The sequence below is a fragment of the Protopterus annectens genome, chromosome 1.part1 (genome assembly GCF_019279795.1).
Source record: "Protopterus annectens isolate FY-2018-M chromosome 1.part1, PAN1.0, whole genome shotgun sequence".
In the NCBI taxonomy this organism is placed as follows: Eukaryota; Metazoa; Chordata; order Ceratodontiformes; family Protopteridae; genus Protopterus; species Protopterus annectens.
This window is the reverse complement of record NC_056726.1, coordinates 320,831,773-320,857,534: the sequence shown is the minus strand read 5'-3', so window position 1 is coordinate 320,857,534 and position 25,762 is coordinate 320,831,773. Positions and strand designations below refer to the sequence as shown.

Below are 25,762 nucleotides of genomic sequence, written 5' to 3'. Positions count from 1 at the left end.
CATGAGTGTCCATTGTTTGGGAAGTGAGTAGGCATTGCTAGATAAGTACTTGGTAAGAGCACATCCATTTGTGCTGGATGCTTTTCTTTGTTTTACTGAGGAAGTAAATCCATGTTTGCCTTGAAACTACTGGGTTATTCTATAGTTAAAATGTTATATAGGTAAGCATGTGGCAGTAGATTGGTTAGACATTTAGCTAAGCATATACAGCAGCCATTATCATAGGGTGAGTAGGAGGAATAGGAAAATATGCCAGTGGTTCCATGTTAGTTCTAGAGTCATTGTTAGATCCTTCTACTTACTTTGAAGGCAGCAGTAAAATGCCATTGAAAAACCTGGTCTAATCAAAAGATTTCCACTGGGGTGTTGGGGGATAGGGGTAAATAACATGAGTTATTGTTTTCTGTGCAGGTAAGCATAGGTGTTACTAGAATAACAGTGGGTGGGGAACAAATAGAACAGAAAGCAGGTATATAAAAAAGGACAATCTAAAATGTTTGCATTCAGCATTAAATGTCATTTCAAAGAAGGTATATCATATCAAATGCTGTCATAATTTATATGTGTTTGATAGATAGTATACCTGCTTGTATTCTTCTTAAAGGATGGAGTCAACTTGCTGCGATGCACTGTGTTATGCTTCCTGATCTGCTGGGGTTAGAAAACTTCAGACCGCCACTCCTTGAAATGCTAGCTCGTAGGTGGCAGGATCGATGCTTGGAGGTATTTTTTCTACTGGTGTTTTTCCAAAATAGACTATAATATTAATGCACTTTAGATACCATGACAATGAAGCATGAGTAATGTTTGTGTGAGCTGAGTACTAAAATGACTGCATGTTAACCAGTCAATTTGTCCTTTCTGTTGTTACTGGAGGTGCTTCACTATTGTAGGCCAAACATTATTGCATTACATTTAGACTGAAAGCCTAATTGAAAAACAATCATTCAAATTAAAATGACATATGCTGCCCTAGTAGTAGTATAGATAATTTTCTGATAATCATGATTCTTTTTTAGGAAAGATCAACATTTTAAAAATAGTCTGAGTTATACAGGATAACAGTGGTTATCCAACTGGAAGATCTTAGTAAGTTGTCACTTGGTAAACTTAAACGTTGTATGCAGGTTCAAGCATTGTTTTTCATTTGTGATTAAGTGACTGCATTGAAGTTGCTAATATTCCACTGAAGTATTATTTCATTCATTTTCTTGAGTTAGTGGCTAAAGCACTGAAGAAAATAGCACTAGTTTGTATTATTTCTTATAATACACATCATTGCGTATTATGTGATTCATTTGTATAGTCATCTTCAAGCATATGGTACTGTTTAAGTATTCATTCATGAGTTCATCTGGAGGACATCAGTCTTTAGGACAAGTAACAGCTCTATTGATGTTAAGGGATAAAGCCTTAACTGTAAGCAGGCGATAGAGGTTCGATTAGCTGTTGTTTGTGGGAGCTGTCACTGGGAGCATGGGTATACCCATTTTTTTGGGAGGGGGGGGGAGTGAGGTCATCCAGTACCAGAACCTTCAGAGGAGGGCAAGTAATGCAAAGATGACCCTTGGGTAGATGTTCATCCACTGAGCTGCAAATGCAGCACCCTTTATTAGAGTGCACAGGAATGCGCAGTTGTATGGGGAAGGCATATGGGAGAAGGCATTGTGGCCCATGTAGCTATTTTTGCACGTCCCCCATCCCAGTGGAGGAGGTTAAGACCTATACAGTTAAACACTCATTGCTGGAATGCTGCGGATGGCAGAAAGAACCCCATACTGCTGCCAGGGTGATGGCCTCCTTGATGGTTGTTGCCCCTGTGATGGGGATACCCAGTACAGGGGCACTAACTGGCTCAAGACTGATCTGGAGAAGCTTGATGTTCTGTAGACAATGGATTGAACATCACAAGGGAAAAAATATCCAGGACAAACAGCTTGGTTTCATGTCCTGAAGAAACTACCAGACAAATTTGCTTCAGCTTTATGAGTGGTTTACAGGAGAGTATGGATAGATGCCATCTATCTGGGCTTCATCAGGACCTTTGACTCAATCTTGTATGTGCATAACATGTAACGCATAAAGTGTATGGTGGCACTAAATAATTTCACAATTTTCCAGTGACACAAGCATAGTACTTTGAGAAAAATTGCATCCAGAAAACACAAAGTCTTCAAAATATCCTAAAGGTTCAGACTGGACCTGAAAATCTCAAATGAAAGAAGTGTGTGTGTGTGTGTGTGTGTGTGTGTGTGTGTGTGTGTGTGTGTGTGTGTGTATAAACATATATAGACATACATATATAAATATATATATATATATATATATATATATATATATATGTGTGTGTGTGTGTGTGTGTGTGTGTATGTATGTATATATATATATATATATATGTATATATATATATATATATATATATATATATATATATATGTATGTATATGTGCATATGTATGTATATATATATATATATATATATATATATATATATAAATATATATATATATGTAAAATATATGTGGGTGTGTGTATATACATATATATATATATATATATATGTGTGTGTTTATATATATATGTATATATATATGTGTATATATACATATATATATATATATATATATATATATATATATATATATATATATATATATAAATGTATGTAGCAGGATCTATATTAGAACATCAAAGTTTCAGAACTTCGACTGTTCTAATATCGACCCCTAATAAGCGAAAGCTGAAAATAGCGAAGTTTCAGATAACCAAATTCTTTCCTAGCGAAAGAATTCGGTTGTCCGTTCCTGTCCCTTCACTATTTTCAGCTCTGTGGTGGAAAGTTATGGGTCAGGTTCAGGTAAGTGTGCGATTGTGTGGACGTAAGGGTTAGGGCGGGTTAGGGTTAGGGCGCGGGTCAGGTTAGTGTGCGAATGTGTGGACGTGAGGGTTAGGGTGGGGTAGGTAAGTTAGGGTTAGGGCGTGGGTGAGAATTGTGTGCGATAGTGACGCACCTTAGGGTTAGGATTTGGGTTAAGGTAAGTGGGTAGATAGTGGTGTATGTACAGTTTAGTGTAGGTTTAGATGTAAGATTTTAGGTCTATGTGTGTGGATTGCTGTGTGTTTGTGTTGTGTTTATGTGTTTTGGAACAGCACATTTTTTCCCTAGGAAAAAATTTGCTGTTCTGAATTTTCGATGTTATCAGTTTTCGGTTACTAGGGGTCGATATTAGGACATTAGAAGTTCTGAAACTTCGATGTTCTAATATAGACCCTATATATATATATATATATATATATATATATATATATATATATATATATATATATATATATATATATACACACACACACACACACACACACACACACACACACACACACACACACAATTTAGTCACTTATTTGATCCATTGTTTTTGTGACCATGACATCAAGTACAGACCATCAGTAACCTTTTCAAATAAACTCCAGAATGTGCTTTAACATGGGCCAGCCCTTCCTTGTTGCCCTGTTCACTGCCATAGTCCCAAGGGTTCACTGAATTGGGTGTTGATGAATGGGATACAGTGATAAACGAATACTATAGGTCATATAATATATACATGTAATATTTTTAGGCTGCAAAATCTTTGTGGTGTGCTTGTGCTTTTATTTGTTATATAAAATGAATATTTGTAATAGCTGTTATATTGTTGAAAAATAAATGCTTTTACTTTAGTAAAAGTGTCATTTATTGCCATGTGATTGGGGAAGGCAAAATCATATGACCTGCATTTATACCTTTGTAAATTAATTATTCTTTGTATTTATTTTTGGACCGAGGAGGCCCCAGATAGGGCAAAACCTAGTTTGTTGAATTTTCTTTGTTGGACTTGGTAATTAAATTTCTACGTTAGCTTATCGGTGCTGTTCATTCTTTGATGGTTATATATATTTGGGGAGAGCTTCAGGGGTGCAGGTGGCACAGGCAGACCTGCCACTCTGCAAAAACACTTTATTAAACAATTTGTACAAGTTTTATATGTGCAGCTGTCATTGCTTTGTGATCAGCAGATCAGAATGCAATTAAAGTATCTCATCACATCATAATTTCCTTATATAGCACCCTCAAAAAAAATAAATAAATATATAGTTCTTCTTCCAATGATCAACTCTCACATAGCCTTCTTTCACATAACCGAGATGAAAATAAAGAAACTTCATAAACCCGAATGGCGAGTTTCACCAAGGTAAGTAAATACATGGCCAACTGTTAATGAAACTCACGCCGAAGTAAGTAAAACCACCTAGGTGGGGGGGCTATGCCCCCCACACTCCCACTTACTAAATATACCAACTCTTCGTTCACCCTACAGTGGAAAACAGGGCATGTTTGCCAAGTGTTTATTTACTCTAGTAAACAGTTGTCGTCCAGGTTTAAAGTTTCTATATTTTCATTGGTTATTTGAAAGTCTGTTATGTGAGAGTTGATCATTAGATGTAGACCCATATAGATGTATACATATACAGTGGATATAAAAAGTGTACACACCCCTGTTAAAATGCCAGGTTTTTGTGATATAAAAAAATAAGACCACAATAAATCATTTAAAAACTTTTCCCACCTTTAATGTGACCTATAACCTGTGCAATTCAATTGAAGAACAAACAAATCTGTTAGGTAATAAAAATATAAAAACTAAAAAATGTACAATACGCTGGTTGCATAAGTGTGCACACCCTTAAACTAATAATTAGCTGTGTGTGTGCACCCTTAAACTATTGCCTTGTTGAAGCACCTTTTATTTATTTATTTATTCCAGTTTGATGACCGGGGGAGGTCCACTGGGCTCGAGGAGCCCATTTTCAGTGGAGGCCTGGGGAGAAAAGCTCCACAATAAATAGTTTAGTTACATGAATAATTATAAAGAAACTTTGCATTACAAACAACAGGTAGCATTCAATAAAATAAAACTTTGCATTACAAACAACAGGTAAAAGCAAAGAAAACTTTGCATTTCAAACAACAGATAACATTCATAAAAAAAAAAACAATTAGTTACTGTTTTGTTTAGGTGAGAAAGACAGGCAAAAAGCCTGGTGGCTAGATTTTACAGTTTAGTTATTTATACAGTCTATGTTTGAGAGAGATTAGCTAGGTGAGAAGGTTAGCCAGGAGTCAAAGTGGAGGAGAGCTTGAGAGGTGTAGGATGAAGAGTACAGTTACATTTCCTGTTTAAATAAAGGAAGGAGTGAAGAAGAGTTTTAAAGTTTTCAAGGTTGTCACAGGTCCTCAGTGAGGAGGGCAGGCATTCCATTTTTTAGCTAACGAGAAGGATAGCAGAAGTTGACCAGCTGGGCGCTTGGGTTTTTGAACAGTGATTAGATTTTGGTAGGTAGATCTAAGGGTTCTATGGGGTATATGGTTGTAGGATATTGGAAAGTGCAGGGCACTTAGGTTGGAACAGTACTCTGTGGACTGTGGTGATTTGGAGAAAGTCAAGTTGGTTGGGGAGTTTGAGCCAATTTAATGAGTGAAGGGAAGAACAGTGATGACAGGAGGATTTGGCTTTGGTAGCAAATCTGGAAATTTTATTGTAACATACTTTCAGTTTGAAGGAGAGTGTGGATACATTAGTGAGCAGAGGGGCGCCATACAGTAGGGAGGGGAGGAGATAGGTTGTTGCGAGAGTTAGTCTGGTAGCAGGAGAGAGGACGTAGTTTCTATAAAGTCAGCCGAGTTTTATATTGTTTTTTTTATGTTTAGCTGTATATGAGTGTTAAATTTTAGGTGTCCATCAATGGTGACACCAAGACGCTTGGCTGAGGGAACGACCTCTGTAATGGAGTTGTTATGACTGGTTATTTGAAGTGAATTTTTATCAATAGTGAAGGCTTTTGAAGGAGAGAATAGAAGGATTTTAGTTTTGTTGACATTTAGTGAGAGGTGATTTTTGAGCATCCAGTTTTCGGTGGTTGAGAAGGCTATTTCTATCAGTGATTGGAGATCTGTTAGGTTAGAGGCGCAGCAGATCAAAGTAGAATCGTCAGCATATTGCACACTTTTGGTATTAGGTATGACTTTGTGAAAGTCGGTAATAAAGATATTGAATAGTACTGGGCCAAGTATGGAACCTTGGGGTACTCCAGTGGGGGTAGGAAGGAAGGTGGAGGTGCTCTGGCCCCATTTTACAGTCTGAGACCTGTCTGAATGATAGCTGGACAACCAGGAAAGTGTTTTGTGGGAGAGATTGAGATTAGACAGATGATTTACAAGGTGGTTATGGGAGTTGGTATCGAAAGCTTTAGCTAAGTCTAGCAGAACTGAGGATACCAGAGTCACAGGCTAAATTGACAGTATGTAAGAAGGAGAGAAGGGCGGTGTTGGAACTGTGTCCTGGGCGGAAGCCATGTTGGGTAGGAGAGAGTAGCTGCTGTTTGGTAAGGAATGACAAGAACTGAAGGTGGATGCATTTTTCAAGAAGTTTGGAGATTTGGGAGAGGATGGCTGTGGGGTGGAAATTAGAGACATTACAGTTTTTGCCACCCTTGTGAAGTGGAAGAATATATGCAGCGCTCCATAGTTTGGGAACATAGGTTTCAAGTAGGGATCTATTAATCAGGATGCTGATAGGGAGAGCAATACCTTCGGAGGCTATTTTTAAGAAGGAGGAAGGAATGTTATCAGGGGAGTTGGAGCAAGGCTTTGGTTTACAGAAGAGTTTCTTTATTAGGAGGGTAGAGACGGGTTTGAGTTCGAAAGTAGGGGGGAGAGGAAGATTGGGTGGGGTGGGGTAGAGGGATATTGTTGATAAAGGTCTTGGTTAGCTCAACAATAGAAGTGGTGAAAAAGGTATTGAATAGTGAGGGAATTTATAAGTCAGATTTGCTAGAGTCGGGACAGGGGTTGTTTTAAGTACCTGGCCTAAGGAGGGAATTAATTGAGTTCCAAAATTGTTTGGGGTTTTTTGCATAATGTACTTGTATTTTGATGTAGTAAGACTTTTTTATCTTTGTTAACTTGTTTTTTTGACCAGGTTTCTCAGCTGTTTATATTTAAGTAAGATTTCTGGCTGTTTATATTGGAGGTATGTTTTCCAGGATTTATCTCTTTGTAGCATAATCTTTTTGGTGTCTTTGGTAAGCCATGGGGCTGTCTTAGTTTTTACTCTTTTTTTGTTCTTATTGGAGCTAGGGAGTTAAGGACATTTAAGAATGTTGTATTGAAAAAGTCAATGGCAGCATCTAATGGAAGAGTTCTTAGGGGGTTTGAGTTAGTATACTTAAGGGAATCAAAGAAAGTTGTGGGATTAAAGTTAGATAGGTTATGAGTGTGGATGAACTGGTGGGGGTGTGGGGAAGTGAGGGTAGCTCGATGGGTGAAGGCAGGGAGGTGGTCTCCTAAAGGGTCAGGAATGACACCAGATCTTATGACTTTACTTGGATGAGATACTAGGATCCAGTCTAGTATGGAGCCTGGGGGGGGGGGGGGTTGGTTTTGTTATGCCTAGTAACAAAGTTAGTAAGTTGAGTGTAGTTAAATAGATTGATTGACAGGGTTGGTTTTGTTAGGCCTAGTAACAGAGTTAGTAAGTTGAGTGTAGTTAAATAGATTGATTGACATGGTGGGATTGGGGTTATCGTTTTTGTTCCAGTCTGTATTTACATCTCCCAAAATGTAGGTTTCTAGCTTAATATTTGAGGGGGTATTGGTGTTGTTACCTGGAGGAATATAGAGGGAAATGAAGCAGATGCTTTTATGGTTGTTTATTTTTAGTAGGCCAGTTACAGGTTCAGCATTATTGAAAGAAGAGATGAGTTTAGGATATGAAGAAAAGGATAGCTGGTTGGAGTATATTAATACTACACCACCACCACTTCTACTTAGGCGGTCAGATCAAAGTGATTGATATCTGGGGGAAGGAATTCTTATATGAGGTTTTAGCCAGGTTTCAGAGATGGCTACAATGCCAGGCGAGTTGTGATTGAGCCAGGCATGAAAGAGGGTTAATTTATTTTTTAAGCTCTGGGCGTTGATGGTGAGGAATTTGAGGTATTTACTGGTGGATTTATTGTGGGTGCTAGGGGGGTTTGTTGGAGAGAATTTTGGTCAAGGATTAGGGTGAATGTCACCGGTTAAGCAAAGGTAAGAGAGGAAAGGAATGAGTTTTTTTGGTTTGTACTTAGATGGAAGAGTCTGATAGAGAATAGGTTTAGGTTTGTAGTACATAGTAGTGATTGGGAAAAGTTTTACTTTTAAGAGGAGCATAGGGTGGGAGGGAACTAAAGAGGCTGAGATGTTGTGGAAGTGTGTTGTGTGGGGGAGGAGTGGAGGAAGAGGTGGGGGTGTAGATGGAAGTGGGTATAGAAGGTGGCATGGTATAGAGGAAGTAGATGAAGGATGAGGATAGATGAGGAAATAAGGGTTTGGGGTTAAGAGAGAGCATGATAGCTGAAGCCTGTCAAATGTAATAGAGAGGAGGGTAATGTGAGTGAGGAGGGAGGGGGGTGTGGTAGAGAAAGTCAGGTAGGCTGGAGGAAGAGGCGGAGGAAAAGTGTTTGAGGGTTGGTTGGTGGTGAGAGTGAGGGAGTTCAGGGTGAGACTAAATGAAGGAGTAGTGGGGGCGGGTGGAATTTGGGGGAAGGGTAGGGGAGTGGAGTGAGCCCGCAGGGCGAATGGAGCGGGTAGAGCCAAGAAGAAGGATTGAGTATTGTGAAAAAGGGAAGAAAAACTATCAGTAGCTGCAGTTCATGCAGGTAAATACAAAACTGGCTGGAGCTATGTAGAATTGAGACAATGTAGGGAGGGTTTCACTTTGGGTTGGGTAGTCCTGCAGGGTAGAGGGAGTTAGCACATAAAATAAGTGGAAGAAAAAGTGAAAAATAGCTGCTATCCCTGGGTAGACACTTTAGGAAAATGATATTGTGCGAATGATTTGTCACGGTCTTTGCTGCTACCTACTGGCAGAAGGGGAAGGTGAAAAGAAAGCTAGCGTAATTCTCTTTTCACTGTAGTAGGCTTGAATTTATTTTAAATGTCTTTTAACAGCTAGAGGGGAGCGTGGCAATCAGGCTGCTGTAGGCTGCCAACACGCACACGGGAGGTCAGATTAACAATTGTAGGTAGAATTAAAGTTTACAAGTTTATTTCTCAGGGTTACATACATTGACCTCTTTAGAGTAATGATGTCCTTTTTGTAGCAGCGTACAGTGCTGCCTGGGTAGCACACAATTCAGGGTGACTTCTGGAGTAGGCATTGAGGTGGTTCTTGAGTGTTACAGGCAAGGAGAGAGCACCCGAGTAGGTAGACTGTAAAATAGAGAGAGACACTGAGTTAGGTAATGTGGAAAGCAAGGATAGACAGGTAGAAGGATAGAGCAGTAGTAAGGGATATCAGGAAGAGAGGGTTATACTAGCATGTACAGTAAATAGAGAGAGACTAGAAGAAAGAAAAGATAAGAGAGGCAACTTAGAGAGATGAGAAAGGCAGTGTTGAAAATGTTGAAGAAGTGCAGATAGGTACTAGAGACAACACAGTTAACTAAACAGAGTCACAGTAGAACAGTTGCCCTCAAGCACGAGGGAATAAAAAATACCCCTAGTCCATAAGAAAGGTTATGGTTAGCAAAAAAAAAAAACAATTTCAAAGCAGGCAACTGAACAGAAATGCAAGCGAGCAGTACAACAGGTCAGGCAGTATCCTTATAGTCACAGGCGTTGGCAAAAAACAAGCAGGCATACAGGGTAATGGCTTTAAAACAAAAGTATGGGTAGCAACATCAAATTACTGTGACACAGTTATACGAGAGGCAGGCTTTCCCAAGGTTTGATTAGATGGCGTCCTTTTGTAGTACTGGAAAGCAGTAAATAAAGGAATATATGTGAGGTGCCCACAGTCAGCGCGACCTCACAGACAGGATAATTCTGTAGCTGCTATTTAAACCCCAGTCGCAAGCCAAGGCAAACAGCATCTACCGAAGAACCCTATAAGTCAACAATGATAAGCGTACAAAAGAAGTCATATCGGTGCTAATCTGCTGAGCCCAGGAAGTTCCTATTCCACAATAACACTGACTAAGGCAATTATATAGCTATTACCACATTTATAAACCTAGTCACCGTGTCAGGGCTTAGAGTACAGGCCATTATGCATTGTGTCTGTCTTAGCATTAAGCTAATAAGCTGAATTTCAATGGTTATAATTATTAAGTTCACAATGCTCATTAATGGATAACATTGCCTCAGTAATGTCCAATACTACACACACAGTATCTTCAGATGATTACACCGTGTCAGTCATAGTGATACGTTAACAGTCTGAAGTACAATAAGTACTAACTTTGCAAAGCTCTTAAAGAAAGCATTACCTCAGTATCGCTCAACTTTAAAAAATGCAATCTCTGCTGGTGTTTGCAACTCTAGAAAATACAGCCTCTGCTGGTGTTTGCAATACAATTTACAAATGACATTCAGCAGTTACACTTTCTTTTATTATATTAGACCTACCGGGAGGCGAGTCATGCAGCCCAACCGCAGGACGGACACAAGGGGATGTGGACGCTGAACTAGATTTGAAAATGGCACCACAGATATTGTCAGCTAGAAGTAAGCTCAGGGGGGGAAGTTAGCTAAAGGGGAGGGGTAAGGAGAGGGGTGTGATAGGACTAGAGAGGTGGAGTGGAAGGGGAGAAAACAAGGAGGCCGAGAGCCAAGAAGAAGGAGTGAGTACTGTGAAAAAGGGAAGAAAAACTATCAGTAGCTGCTGTTCATGCAGGTAATTACAAAACTGGCTGGAGCTATGTAGTAATGGAGGCAATATAGGGAGGGTTTCACTTTGGGTTGGGTAGTCCTGCAGGGTAGAGGGAGTTAGCACATAAAATAAATGGGAGAAAAAGTGAAAAATAGCTGCTATCCCTAGGTAGACACTTTAGTAAAATAATATTGTGCGAACGGTTTGTTGCGGTCTTTGCTGCCACCTACCGGCAGAAGGGGAAGGTGAACAGAAAGCTAGCGTAATTCTCTTTTCACTATAGTAGGGTTGAATTTATTTTAAATGTCATTTTAACAGCTAGAGGGGAGCGAGGCAATCAGGCTGCGGTAGGCTGCTAACGCACACACGGGAGGTCAGATTAACAATTGCAAGTAGAATTAAAGTTTGCAAGTTTATTTCTCAGGGTTACATACATTGACCTCCTTAGAGTAATGATGTCCTTTTTGTAGCAGCATACAGTGCTGCCTGAGTAGCTCGCAATTTAGGGTGACTTCTGGAGTAGGCAGTGAGGTTGTTCTTGAGTCTTACCGACAAGGAAGGGAGCACCTGAGTAGGCAGACTGTAAAATAGAGAGAGAGAGAGACACTGAGTTAGGTAATGTGGAAAGTAAGGATAGGCAGGTAGAAGGATAGAGCAGTAGTAAGGAATATCAGGAAGAGAGGGTTATACTAGTGTGTACAGTAAATGGAGAGAGACTAGAAAAAAGAAAAGATGAGAGGCAGCTTAGAGAGATGAGAAAGGCAGTGTTGAAAATGTTGAAAAAGTGCAGATAGATAGTAGAGACAACACAGTTAACTTAAAGGAGCCACAGTAGAACAGTTGCCCTCAAGCACGAGGGAATAAAAAATAGCCCTAGTCCATAAAAAAGGATGTGAGAGTGTTCAATCTCGCTGTTTGTTCTTACACACGGGATCGGCTCCGAATTGGCCGCATAGCAAAGCTCTGCATCTTAGAGAAGCTCGAGACCAGGCTATATCCCACAATCCTCCCTGCCATTACTCAGATCTAGTTTGCCGCTGCAACGGGTCACATAGTTCAGAGAGCTCGGACCAGAGAAAACTGTTGTTAGACAGATAAGATCGTCTTTTTTTGTCAAAAGTTCTTATACTTCTATAGTTCTATAGTTTTGATATTTTATTTTCTGATACTATAGTGTGTGTGTGTGTGTGTATTGTAGTTAGTTTTTAATAGGTTTCCCTTTTGGGGCCTACCCTTCTTTAACCTATAGCTTTATTTTCTTCCCTTAATATTAGCTAGTGTTAAATTCTCTCTTCTTTTACTGTTATGTCTGAAAAAGCCAAGTCTGGTTTTAAAAGGTGTCAGTGTGGACAGAAAATGTCCATCACTGACAACCACGCTTCCTGCGTCTACTGTCTTGGCCCTCTCCACTTGCAAGAGGATTGCTCTATTTGCCATTCCTTCAGTGGGAGGGTCATGACAGATAGACGAAGGAAACTTATAGACAGGGGACTTCTTAAGCCTGCCTTCCAGGAGGCCTTGGACAAGTCTAACCAGGCTTCTAAGTCCTCGAAGGGGTCGAAGATGTCAGAGCCCATGTCATCGGCTCCGAGTACATCTTCTAAAGTTTGTTCGCCGGTTCCACAGACTTCGGGCCCGAGCGTCGAACGTTTATCTCTCACTGAGCCCCAGGTCTTGGAACAGGTGTCGGAACTACCGCCACCTTCTATTCTTCGGTCGGTGCCATCTTCAGCCCCTTCGACCCGATCTTCCAGACCATTATCCGATACTGATGTGGATCGTGTCGTGCAGAAACTTATGGAGAACACGGCCCTTTCCAAATTGATTGCTGTTTCCTCCCAATTGGTGTCGAAACTAGAAGGCCTTCCCTTATCTCCAACAGGTCCTCCTCCGAGACCCATCCAGTCTTCGGAGCCGGAAGAGGATGAGCCGATGATAGTGGAGCCCTCGGTGCCGAAACCGTCCATTGCACGATCGGCACCATTTACCTCGACTCCATCGGAACCTATAGGCGAGTTGCGAAGTCGACGATCTCTCCTTGGTTCCGGGACCGAGAGTCGTACCGACCTTTTTGTGCCAACTTTCCCTCTCGGGGCCTCGGCGCAGATCGGCTCGGCTCCGTCCTCGGGGTCGAGACCCATGGGCCCCGTGTCTCGGATTCTTCCATGTTCTTCGGAACCGGGGGAGTCCTCGACCCGAGGTTCAGGGGGATTTGACCTTATGAGGAAGGTTTTGTCTACACAGACAACCACTTCATCGGACGCATCTTCTCCCTCCCTTAAGGAGCCGCTCTCTGTTTCTGTTCCCACGACACATCCAAAGCGTGGAGCACCATTGTCTCAGCCATCCCCAGAGGATGCCCCCTGTTCCTCGGAGGCCTCACCGGAATCCCCCTCCGATGAGGTTCAGAGGAAAAGATTGTGCAAGAGGAGGCACTTAGATTCCCCACAGGAATCTCTAACTTCTGACACTGACTTGGATGAGTCAGAGGGGTCCCCAAAATCCCCCTCCGAGGATGTCTCATTTGCAGACATCTTGGAGATATTAAAACAGAGGGGTGATTGGCAGTCCCTAGCCCCCACTGAGGACGAGTCGGTGTTGCTGAAGGCATTTGGTGCTCAGCCTTCTACCTCCTGGATTACTCTGCCCTTCGATGAGTTAATGGATTTGATTGCTCGAAGGGTGTGGGAGACACCGGACACAGTGGAACCGGTCCCTCGAAAACCAAGCAAATTTATTACCGCTCCCCAGGACAAGACTTATCTCACCAAAGGAGTCCCGGTTGACGCTATGGTGGTGGCTGCAGCCACTAAAAAGGAGATGTCGGAGTCTTCCTCTTCTGTTCATCCTCCTAATAAGGATTCTAGGACTATGGGCAGATACGGGAAGCGCATTTTTAGTTCGCTAAACTATTTGACACATTTTACACGTCTACAGAGGGATCTCATCAAGGAGCTGGGAGATACCCTCCAGGGTAACACAGATGCTGCTGTTTCAGATAAGGTAACAGCACAACTTAACACCCTTACCTCCGTAGTGAACTCCTCCATGAGGCTCATCTCGTATGCGGCTGAAGGGTCGAGTAGAGCTGCAGCTTCAGCGATTGCTCTACGAAGACAATCCTGGATGCGGCTGTGCTCTTTTGCGGAAGCCTTCAAGTCTTCCTTCGCCAACGCCCCCTTTGATGGTGCCACTCTTTTTGGGCCCAAAGTGAAAGAGACATTAACTCGGTGTGAGCAGGAAGGAAAGACTCTGTCTGCTGTCGAAGTCCGTTTTTCCGTTCCATCTATACCGTACCCCAAAGGGCAACGAGGCGGAAAAATGTGGTTCCGTAGAACTCAGGGATCTTTCCAGGCCACACAGAGTGAACCCCCCCCCCCAGAGGCAGGGGGGCAGACATGGAAGACGTCGCCCCGGCGGCAGAGGGGGTCCGCAGAACCAAGGCGACAGGGATATTATCCCTGGTAAGCCTTTCCAGCACTCCTGAATGGGGGCCCGACTGTCCTGCTCTGGAGGCAGTCGGGGGGTCGCTTGGCTTTATACCCACAGGCCTGGCTAACTGTCACCTCAGACTCCTGGATAAAAAGCATTGTAACCAGAGGATACAAAATACCCTTTATGTCAACTCCACCCCAACAAAGAAGGTCTCCAGATGCGCCACCCCGTCTGCGAGGCCCAGCAGCAATAGAAATTTCAAAGCTGCTCAAAAAAAGAGTCATTCAGCCAGTCCCGGCGGACCAAAAAGGATCCAGAACTTACTCAAGGTTCTTTTTAGTTCCAAAAAATACAGGGGACTGGAGATCCATTTTGGATCTCAGCAATCTCAATACCTTCGTGAAGAAGGAAAAGTTCCGGATGGTCACGCTTCAATCGATCCTTCCATTTTTGCAGAAGGACGACTGGATGTGCTCAATAGATCTCAAGGACGCATACAACCACATCAAGATGGCCAGACCATCCAGAGATCACCTGCGCTTCCGGCTGGGAGCCAGTCATTTTCAATTTCGAGCCCTGCCCTTTGGGCTCACCTCAGCCCCCAGGGTATTCATCAAATGCATGGCAGTGGTAGCGTCTCACTTGAGATGTCTAGGATTCCGGGTGTTTCCCTATCTGGACGACTGGCTCCTCACCGCCACCACCGAAGCCGCCTCATACAAGCCAGAGACTATACAGTCAACCTTTGTTCCCACCTAGGGATTTCCATAAACTTCGAAAAATCTGCCTTACTGCCCTCACAGCATATTTCATTCATCGGAGCAGACCTAGATACGCGCTTAACATTGGTAAAGCTCCCTCAAGTAAGGGCTTCATCCCTCAAGGAACAGGTTCTTCTTCTACTGCAATGCAGGAAAGCCCCGGCCAAATTGGTGTTGAAGGTTTTGGGACTCATGGCAGTGTCCCTGATTGCAGTTCCCATGGGGAGATTGCACATGAGGCTCCTCCAATGGCTGCTGTTCATGCAGTGGTCATTCCAGCAGTTACCCCTAACGCACGAGATTCTGATAACAGATTCTTGCAAGCGAGACCTCTCATGGTGGGTGTCCAGTCAGGATCTCACTATGGGTCGTCCATTTGTTCTACTGAATCCGACGGCCACTATAACCACGGACGCTTCTCTGATAGGGTGGGGGGGACTTTTTCAGGGAAGAACAGTCCAAGGGGAATGGTCCAACATGGAGTACAACCTGCACATAAATGTTCTGGAAATGAGGGCGGTGTTCTTGGCGTTGCAACACTTTCAAACCCTCCTACCTCTAGGAACAGTAGCAGTTCAGACAGACAACATGTCTGTAGTCTGGTACATAAACAAACAAGGGGGAACCAGATCTTACCCATTATGCAGAGAGGCCATGAGAATTTGGCAATGGGCAGAGTTTACGGGTCGCTTTCTGATAGCAACGCACATCCCGGGGTCATCCAACGTCATTGCGGACAGGTTGAGCAGAGCCATCCTGTTACCTCACGAGTGGTTCCTCAAACTACAGGTGGCGGAAAGAATTTTCCGCAAATGGGGCCAGCCTTGCTGCAATCTATTCGCCTCCCCGATGAATGCCAAATGCAGAAGCTATTTTGCCCTTCTACCCCCTTCAGGGGATGTCCCCAGGGACGCACTGATACACGATTGGCCCCCGGGTCTCCTATATGCATTCCCACCTACCCCCTTGATTCCCAAATTTCTTCAGAAAGCCATGAACCTGGAAAGGACAATTATACTCATAGCCCCATTCTGGCCTCGACAGATATGGTTCCCCTTTCTTCGAGACCATCAAACAGAGGAACCGTGGATCCTGGACCCAGTACCAGATCTACTGACACATTCGTCGGGAGTTCCTCACCCGTCTCTTCTATCCCTCAAACTAGCAGCTTGGCTGCTCCACTTCCCTGCCTAGCCAGGTCTGATCTACTTTCTCCGGCAGTTCAACGCATTTTGGTTGCCTCTCATAAGGCTTCCACTACAAAACTCTACAAGAGTAAATGGAAATGCTTTGTGTACTGGGCATCTAGTCAACACTTGGACCCCCTGGTTGCTCCTTTACATAAAGTTCTAGAATTTCTATCCATCCTTTTCCACAAAGGAGCCTCTACTTCCACACTAAGAGTACAGTTGGCGGCCATATCCAACTTCCATGTTGGTAAGGACGGTTCTTCTATTATGTCCCACAGGCTTTGTAAGGCTTTTATGAAAGGTTCCTTCCATCTTCGACCGCCTGTCAGAGACCCTTTATTCCCACGGAATTTAAATTTGTTGTTGTCACAACTAATGTTGCCACCCTTTGAACCAGCCTCTTCTTGCCTCCTGAAGTTTTTGTCGTGGAAGACTCTTTTTCTTGTAGCGGTTACTTCTGCTCGGAGAGTGTCAGAGCTGCAAGCACTGTCAATTAAACCGCCTTACTTAATTTTCCACCCAGATAGAGTTTCTTTACGAACAAATCCGTCTTTCCTTCCTAAGGTGTGTTCTGTCATAAATATTAATCAGTCCATTGAACTCCCTACTTTCTTCAAAAACCATACCAGCAAGTTGGAATATATGCTGCACAAGTTAGATGTCCACAGACAGCTAAGATTTTATTTGGACAGGACTAAAGACTACAGAAAAACAGATCAACTTTTTGTTGCATTTGCAGACAATAAAAAGGGCATGGCAGTTACAAAACGTACGCTTTCTAAATGGCTTACTGATTGTATAGCCTTTGTGTATTCTAAGTCAAATCAGGCCTTGCCCACCAAACCTAAAGGCCATTCTACTAGGTCCATTTCCACTTCCTTGGCTCATGCAGCTCACCTGCCTTTGGACACGATTTGTGCAGCAGCCACATGGTCTAAACAACATACTTTCATCGCTCATTATAGGGTTGACAAAGCCTCCAAAGACAGGACATCTTTTGGTTCCACTGTGCTCAGGAACGTTCTTCCATGAGTCACTCAGGGTGACGGAGCTAGGGGCCTACCGTGTGTAAGAACAAACGGCGAGATTGAACACTCGCATAAAGAAGTTATGTTCTTACCATAACGTTCCATGTGGAGTGTTCATCTCGCCTTTGTTCTTACATTCCCCCCCTTCCCTCCCTCACGTGTTTGGAAGAACGAGTAGGACTAGAGTCTGGTCCACATGTCTTTACCTCTTCCGGGTATATATTACCTCTTACCTCATAGGGTATATTCGTTACCCTTTAGTTTATTTGTCAGTGAGATGGTGTCTCTGAATTTTTGTAGCAGTATGTAGCCTTAGCACCTCAGGTTTATTGTTAGTCTGGTTTGCCTGCAAACTAGATCTGAGTAATGGCAGGGAGGATTGTGGGATATAGCCTGGTCTCCAGCTTCTCGATGCAGAGCTTTGCTATGCGGCTGACTTGGAGCCGAGGATCGGCACCGAACCCGTGTGTAAGAACAAAGGCGAGATGAACACTCCACATGGAACGTTATGGTAAGAACATAACTTCTTTTTATGGTTAGCAAAAAAAAACAAAAAACAAAACCAATTTCAAAGCAGGCAACAGAACAGAAATGCAAGCTAGCAGTACAGCAGGTCAGGACGTATCCTTATAGTCACAGGCGTTAGCAAAAAACACGCAGACATACAGGGTAATGGCTTTAAAACAGAAGTATGGGTAGCAACATCAAATTACTGTGACGCAGTTACATGAGAGTCAGGCTTCCCCGAGGTTTGATTAGATGGCGTCCTTTTGTAGTATTGGAAAGCATTAAGTAAAGCAATATATGTGAGGTGCCCACAATCAGCGCGACCTCACAGATAGGATAATTCTGTAGCTGCTATTTAAACCCCAGTTGCAAGCCAAGGCAAACAGCATCTACCAAAGAACCCTATGAGCCAACAATGGTAAGCGTACAATAAGAAGTCCTATCGGTGCTAATCCGCTGAGCCCAGGAAGTTTGTATTCCACATTAACACTGACTAAGGCAATTATATAGCTATTACTACATTTATAAACCCAGTCACTGTGTCAGGGCTTAGAGTACAGGCCGTTTTGCACTGTGTCTGTCTTAGCTTTAAGCTAATAAGCTGAATTTCAATGATTCTAATTATTAAGTTCACAATGCTCATTAATGGATAACATCACCTCAATAATGTTCAATACTACACATACAGTCTCTTCAGGTGTTTACACCCTGTGTCAATCGTAGCGAAAAGTTAACAGTCTGAAGTACAATAAGTATTAACTTTGCAAAGCCCTTAAAGAAAGCATTACCTCAGTATCGCTCAAGTTTACAAAATACAATCTCTGCTGGTGTTTGGAACTCTGGAAAATACAGCCTCTGCTGGTGTTTGAAATACAATATACAAATGACATTCAGCAGTTACACTTTATTTTATTATATTAGACCAACTGGGAGGCGAGTCATGCAGCCCAACCGCAGGACCGACACGAGGAGATGTGGACGCTGAACTAGATTTGAAAAATGGTGCCACAGATAGTGTCGGCTAGAAGTTAGCTCAGGGGGGAAGTTAGCTAAAGGGGAGGGGTAAGAGGAGGGGTGTGATAGGACTAGAGAGGTGGAGTGGGAGGGGTGAACCCTTGGAGGGTGAGAGCAAAGAAGGAGTGAGTACTGTGGAAATAGGGAAGAAAAACTATCAGTAGCTGCAGTTCATGCTGGTAAATACAAAACTGGCTGGAGCTCTGTAGTAATGGAGGCAATATAGGGAGGGTTTTTCACTTTGGGTTAGGTAGTCCTGCAGGGTAGAGGGAGTTAGCACATAAAATAAGTGGAAGAAAAAGTGAAAAATAACTGCTATCCCTAGGTAGACACTTTAGTAAAATAATATTGTGTGAACGGTTTGTTGCGGTCTTTGCTGCCACCTACTGGCAGAAGGGGAAGCTGAACAGAAAGCTAGCGTAATTCTCTTTTCACTGTAGTAGGGTTGAATTTATTTTAAATGTCTTTAAATAGCTAGAGGGTAGCGTGGCAATCAGGCTGCAGTAGGCTGCTAACGCGCACACGGGAGGTCAGCTTAACAATTGCAGGTAGAATTAAAGTTTGCAAGTTTATTTCTCAGGGTTACATACATTGACCTCCTTAGAGTAATGGTGTCCTATTTGTAGCAGCGTACAGTGCTGCCTGGGTAGCACGCAATTCAGGGTGACTTCTGGAGTAGGCAGTGAGGTGGTTCTTGAGTCTTACAGGCAAGGAGGGAGCACCTGAGTAGGTAGAATTGACTTCCTTAGAGTAATGGTGTCCTGTTTGTAGCAGCGTATAGTGCTGCCTGAGTAGCACGCAATTCAGGGTGACTTCTGGAGTAGGCAATGAGGTGGTTCTTGAGTCTTACGGGAGCACCCGAGTAGGTAGAATTGACCTCCTTAGAGTAATGATGTCCCTTTTGTAGCAGCGTACAGTGCTGCCTGCGTAGCACGCAATTCAGGGTGACTTCTGGAGTAGGCAGTGAGGTGGTTCTTGAGTCTTACCGGCAAGGAGGGAGCACCCGAGTAGGTAGAGTTGACCTCCTTATAGTAATGTCGTTTTTGTAGCAGTGTACAGTGCTGCCTGCGTAGCACGCAATTCAGGGTGACTTCTGGAGTAGGCAGTGAGGTGGTTCTTGAGTCTTGCAGGCAAGGAGGGAGCACCCGAGGAGGTAGACTGGAGGCGAGTCACGCAGCTCAACCACAGGACCGACACGAGGGGATGTGGACGCTAAACTAGATTTGAAAACAAAAATCAATTGTGATTTAATTACAGCATTCATTCTTCTTGGGTAGAAGTCTATCGGCATGACACATCTTGACTTGACAATATTTGCCCACTCTTCCTTGCAAAAGTACTCCATATCTGTCAGATTGTGAGGGCATCTTTTGTGCACAGCCCTTTTCATGTCACCCCACAAATTTTCTATTGGATTTAGGTCTGGGCTCTGGCTGGGCCATTCCAAAACTTTAATTTTCTTCTGGTGATGCCATTCTTTTGTTGATTTGCATGTATGCTTTGGGTCATTGTTGTGTTGAAATGTGAAATTCCTCTTCATTTTCAGTTTTCTTGCAGACGCCTGAAGGGTTTGGGCCAAAAGTGACTGGAATTTGGAACTGTTCAAAATTCCCTCCACCTTGACTAAAGCCCCAGTAAACCCAAAACATGATACTGCCACCACCATGCTTCATCATGGGGATGGTGTTCTTTTGGTGATGCGAAGTGTTGTTTTTGCAGTAAACGTACATTTAGGAACTGTGGCCAAAAAGTACAACCTTGGTCTCAAAAGACCATAACGCATTTTTCCGCATGCTTTTAGGAGACTTAAATAAAAGGCTTCCGTCTTGCAACCGTACCCCATAGTCCAGACATATGAAGAGCACGGGAGATTGTTGTCACATGTAGTACACAACCAGTACTTGCCAGAAATTCCTGCAGCTCCTTCAGTGTTGCTGTAGGTCTGATAGCAGCCTCCCTGACCAGTTTTCATCTTGTCTTTTCATCACCTTTGGAGGGACGGCCAGTTCTTTGCATCGTCACTTTTGTCCCATATTTTCTCCACTTTATATTGACTGTCTTCACAGTGTTCCATGGTATATCCAATGCTGCGGAAATTTTTTTGAACCGTTCTCCTGACTGATACCTTTCAATAATGAGATACCTTTGATGCTTTGTAAGCTCTCTGTGAACCATGGCTTTTGCTGTAGCAGGCAACTGAGCACATGTCAGGAAAATCCTACTAGGACAGCTGAACTTTAGTTGGGGTTAACCAGAGTCTCTTTAATTGATGACAGGTGTGTACCCAAGAAGACTGAATTTTGTAATTGAATCAAAAGGTGCTTCAGCAAAATATTAGTTTATGGGTGTGCACACTTATGCAACCAGCATATTGTACGTTTTTTAATTTTTATATTTTTCCCCGAACATATTTGTTTGTTTTTCAATTGAATTGTGCAGATAATAGGTCACATTAAAGGTCGGAAAAGTTTTGAAATGATTTATTGTGGTCTCATTTTTTTATATCTGAAAAACCTGGCATTTTAACAGGGGTGTCTACACTTTTTATATCCACTGTACATATATATATATATATATATATATATATATATATATATGTATGTGTGTGTGTGTGTGCGTATATGTATATAATTTTTGTGCGCGCGCCCGTATGCATGTGTGTAGATTCTTTTTGAAGGATGGTGAGGACTAATTTATGATAAGGGGAATGTTATTCTTTAATACTTGAATTTATTGTATAACTTATCTTATTTTTAGAATTAGGTTTCCAGATCTGATGGTTGCTCCTTGTGGTACTTTCCAGGCTTAAACTTTCAAATAGATCTGTATCAGACAGTGCCTTATAAACCAGACAAAGTCACCTTTATGTTACCTGCAAGAAGCAGAATATAATGAGACCTTTCAAGCCTTTCTGATTAGTTAGTTTTTCAGCCGTTTGATTTTTGTCGTAAGGAGTCGTACCTTTTCAAGTTGTTTCACTTGGCTTTTTGAAGGCTAAAGAATGCAGCATTGTATTCCACAATAGGTTGAATTAGTGCGGTAGAAAGGATAGTGATCTTCACAGAGTGGCTGGACATGTCCATTAGAAATAGATAAAAAGCTTTCTGATTTCGGTTAATACATACTGGTCAAAGTTTAAATAGTTGTCTACCGTTATCCGTAACTCTTATAAAGGTGCAATTTTTATGATTTGAACATATGTTTTGTTTCTGTAATCATAATTTGTCCTTTTTTCCATGCCTTATGATGGTACACTCATTTACATTGAAGTTGAGGTCTGTAACACTGCACAAGGTTTATATTTTTCAGGCTGTCTTAGAGACCTTTAGCATCTCTTGATAAAATAATTGATGTGATGATGTCCTATCTTGCCTTCATTCTTAGCAGGTTGGGTTTGGTTCTGACTTGGCCTTATACAAAGCTTGAGGTCTTCCACTAGTTCGTGGCTAAACCCCTATCCCATGATGCACTATGACAGTTTCCCAGATAACATTTGCCGATAAACAAGATCAGGTGCTCTTCATACTGGCTCTTGCTAAGTAGTTCTTTTTCTGCCTTATATTTGAACATTGTTAGACTCTTTTCAATACTTTTATTCCACCTAATTGTTATTATGTAAATTATCTGTATTCCACGCTTTTTCTGCTGTTTTTGCTGTTGGCTGTCGTTATTTTCGTTAGGCCTTTCTTTCCCTGTCATTGCGTTAAATTTAGGAAGTCTGTTTTATTTAGAAGGTTTTTCTTTCTTGTAAGAATAGGCTAGTTCTTTTCACTTAGAGAGCTGCCTTAATCTGTTTAAATTAGAGGGCTTTCCCTTTGTTTTTCCTCTCAAATACTCATGGTTAGCTCGTTTACGGTAGAGAGCTGCCTCTGTCATTTTTAGTTAGAGAGACTCTTTTCTGTGTGTTGTCCGATCGCTGTTAAAAAAAAAAAAAAAAAAAAAAAAAAAAAAAAAAAAGTGTTGTGTAAAAATTAGTAGTAGTGTTTTTTGTGTACTTACACTTTTTCTCTGGTTTCCCCCCTAGAGTTTTTTCCTGTTGTAGTTGCTGTTAGTCATGTCTTCCAAACATTCTAAGGAAACTAAACCCTCTGGGTTTAAAACATGTGCAAAGTGCGGCCAAAAAATTTCCATAACTGATGGACATACCATTTGTGTCTATTGCCTCAGAGCTGTTACGTTCAGGAGTTTTGTGCTATCACTCCTTTAGTCACAGGGTATTATTAGAGAGAAAGAACAAGTTCATCTTGAGAGGCTTGCTGAAGACCCCTTTTTCAGAAGCAATTGAAGAAGGTCAGGGTCCTTCAAAATCCAGTCAGTCCCCTTCTTCAGAATCAGACAAGTCAGGGGAAAATGTCCTGTTCTTTGAGCACTAAGTCAGATCCATGAAAAAGTTACATAAGGTTTCTTCTTTGGACCCGAAGGCTGTCGGGCCAGAGAAGCCTTCTGCCTAGGCTCCTTCTATATTGGTGCTGTTGGAGTTTCTTGTATGAAGCCGGTCTCCTGAATTGGAACTGGTATCTCCCACTTTAAGGTCTCTGTTATTGCAGTCTTCCAGATCTCCTGCTCTCTTCACTTGATTCTCCAGGAGCTTGTCCAATGATCATGTGGATTGCATGGTGCAGAGGCTTTTGAGCACAGCGGCGCTCACCAGACTCTTGTCGGATCCAACCCAGAGGGCCTGGAATCGACCAAACCTACCCTGTCACTGTTGATTCCTCCTCCAATCTGATCTTGGACTTCTGAGCCAGAATGTCCAGAACTGATCGTAGTGGAACCGTTGGAGCAGAGACCTATCTCAGGCTCTTTGGCCCCGACTACTGCTCCGACATCATTGGTTCCATCCAAACTCGAGGGGTCTAGGAGCCGATGCTCTCCAGGCAGGTCCTGGGAGGACAGTTGGATCGGACAATTGTCGGATCCGAACTTGCCTCTTGGGGTGTTTGCTCAGGTGACCTCGGCTCCTACCTCAGCCTCAGAGACAACCCCCTTAGTTCAGGGGATTCCCTCTGGTTCTTTGGAGCCAGGAGTCACCTCGGACCAGGGCCAGGGGGCTTTTGAGGTAATGAGGAGAGTGCTGTCTCCACAGAGAGGTCCACTCTCAGGTTGGGACATTCTTTCCCCAAAGGTAGCGGTGTCTGCCTCAGTATGACTGCTTCTAGAGACACAGAGACCCAAGGCCTCAGGATGCTCCCTTGGGTGACCCCCTCTCTTCCAAAACCTCTCCAGAATACCCTTCTGAAGAGGTCCCTCGAAAGAGACTATGTAAGAAGAAGCATCTGGTCTCCCCAGAGGAGTCCATCACTTCAGATACAGACCTTGATGATTCGGAAGGGTGCCCACGGTTGCCCTCTGAGGATGTCTCCTTTGCAGACATCCCGGAAATACTAAAACAGAGAGGCGGCTGAAAGCCCATCAACCCTTTTAAGGAGTAGTCTGTATACCTGAAGGCTTTTGGGTCTCACCCTTTCGCCACTTGGGTGTCTTTGCCCTTCAACGAACTGATGCAGTTAGTTAGTGGAAAGGCATGGGAGACTCCAGACTCAGTGGAGCCTGTTTCTTGGAGGCTGAACAAATTCATCACTGCACCTTCATACAAGGAATTTCTTACCAAGGGTGTTCCAGTAGAATCTATGGTGGTGGCAGCAGCCAAAGACATCCTCTTCTGTCCATCCGCCAAACAAAGAATCTTATATGATGGACAGATATGGAAAGCGCATCTTCTCTTCAGCTACTTTTGCACTCATATCGCTGAATTATCTGACTCACTTTACTAGGCTCCAGAGAGATATCTCCTGAAAGAGCTAGGAGATACCCTCCAAGGTTCAGTAGCTGAAGGGGTATCAGACAAGGTTTCCTCTCAGCTCTCCACTATAACCTCTGTGGTCAACTTCTCCATGAGGGTCATTTCTTATGCAGTAGATGGAGTGAGCAGGGCAGCAGGTTTAGGAATTTCCTTAAGGAGACATTCCTGGATGCGCTTGTGTGACTTTGCGGAACCCTTTAAAATCTTCTTTTGTGAATGCCCCTTTCAATGGTTTGTCTTTGTTCGGGCCAAACTTCAAAGACACTAACCAGGTTTGAACAAGAAGGGAAAGACTCTATCCGCCATTGGAGTCCATTTTTCCCTACCTACCGGACCTTACCCAAAGGATCAGAAAGGAGGGAAAATATGATTTTGAAAATCCCAGAGAGCTTTCCACGACACACGTGGTGATTCTTCCCCCAGGGGCAGAGGGAGAAGTGCTAATGGAAGATGCTGACCATGCGGCAGAGGGGGTCTGCAAAACCAGAGCGACAGGGAATTCTTCCTTGATAAGCCCTTTCAGTGCTCCACCTGCCCATCTATGGAGGCAGTCGGGGGGCGCTTATCTTTGTACCCAAAAGCCTGACTAACAATAACAAAAGGCAAGTGAGTACAAAGTATCTTATCCAGAGGTTAATCCATACCCTTTTCCTTCCCCATCCCAAACACAAAAAACATCCCAGATGTTCCACCCAGTCAAAGGGATCAGGCAACTCTAGAAATACAAAAGTTGCTAGTCAAATGAGTCATCCAAGCTGTCTTCACAGACCAAATAGGATCAGGAATTTACTCAAGGTTATTTTTGATTCCAAAGAAAACAGGAGACTGGAGACCCATCCTGGATCTCAGCAAGTTAAGCAAATTAGTGAGAAAGTCAAAGTTCCAGATGGTAAAACTGCCGTCAATACTCCCTTTTCTGGGACGAGACAATTGGATTTGCTCTATAGTCCTCCAGGATGTGTACTACTGTATAAAAATGGATAGGCGATTCAGGAGTCATTTGCACTTTCGGCTGGGAGCCAGTCACTATCAGTTCCGAGCTCTGCCCTTTGGCCTCACTACAGCCTCCAGAGTGTTCACCAAGTGTACGGCAGTAGTAGCTGCTCACTTGAGATGCCTAGGATTCTGAATGTTTCTGTACCTAGACAACTGGCTCCTAACTGCCACCAATGAGCATCTACTATCCAAAGTGAGAGACACCACTTTACATCTCTGCTCTCACCTAGGAATCACAATAAACTATGAAAAATTTGCCGTGTTGCCATCTCAGCATATCATTTTTTATAGGAGCAGA

The 25,762-nt window shown here is 42.8% G+C and overlaps 1 protein-coding gene across 2 annotated transcripts in view; it reads left to right on the top strand.

Annotated features, from left to right (window-relative positions):
- The window catches only part of WDR7 (WD repeat domain 7), a 3,592,087-nt gene that overhangs the window by 1,142,858 nt on the left and 2,423,467 nt on the right, over positions 1–25,762 (top strand). For both annotated transcript variants that reach the window (XM_044074906.1, XM_044074897.1), the window contains one exon: positions 605–723. In XM_044074906.1, coding sequence (XP_043930841.1) covers positions 605–723 — 119 coding nt within the window. The remainder of the gene's footprint in view (positions 1–604; positions 724–25,762) is intronic.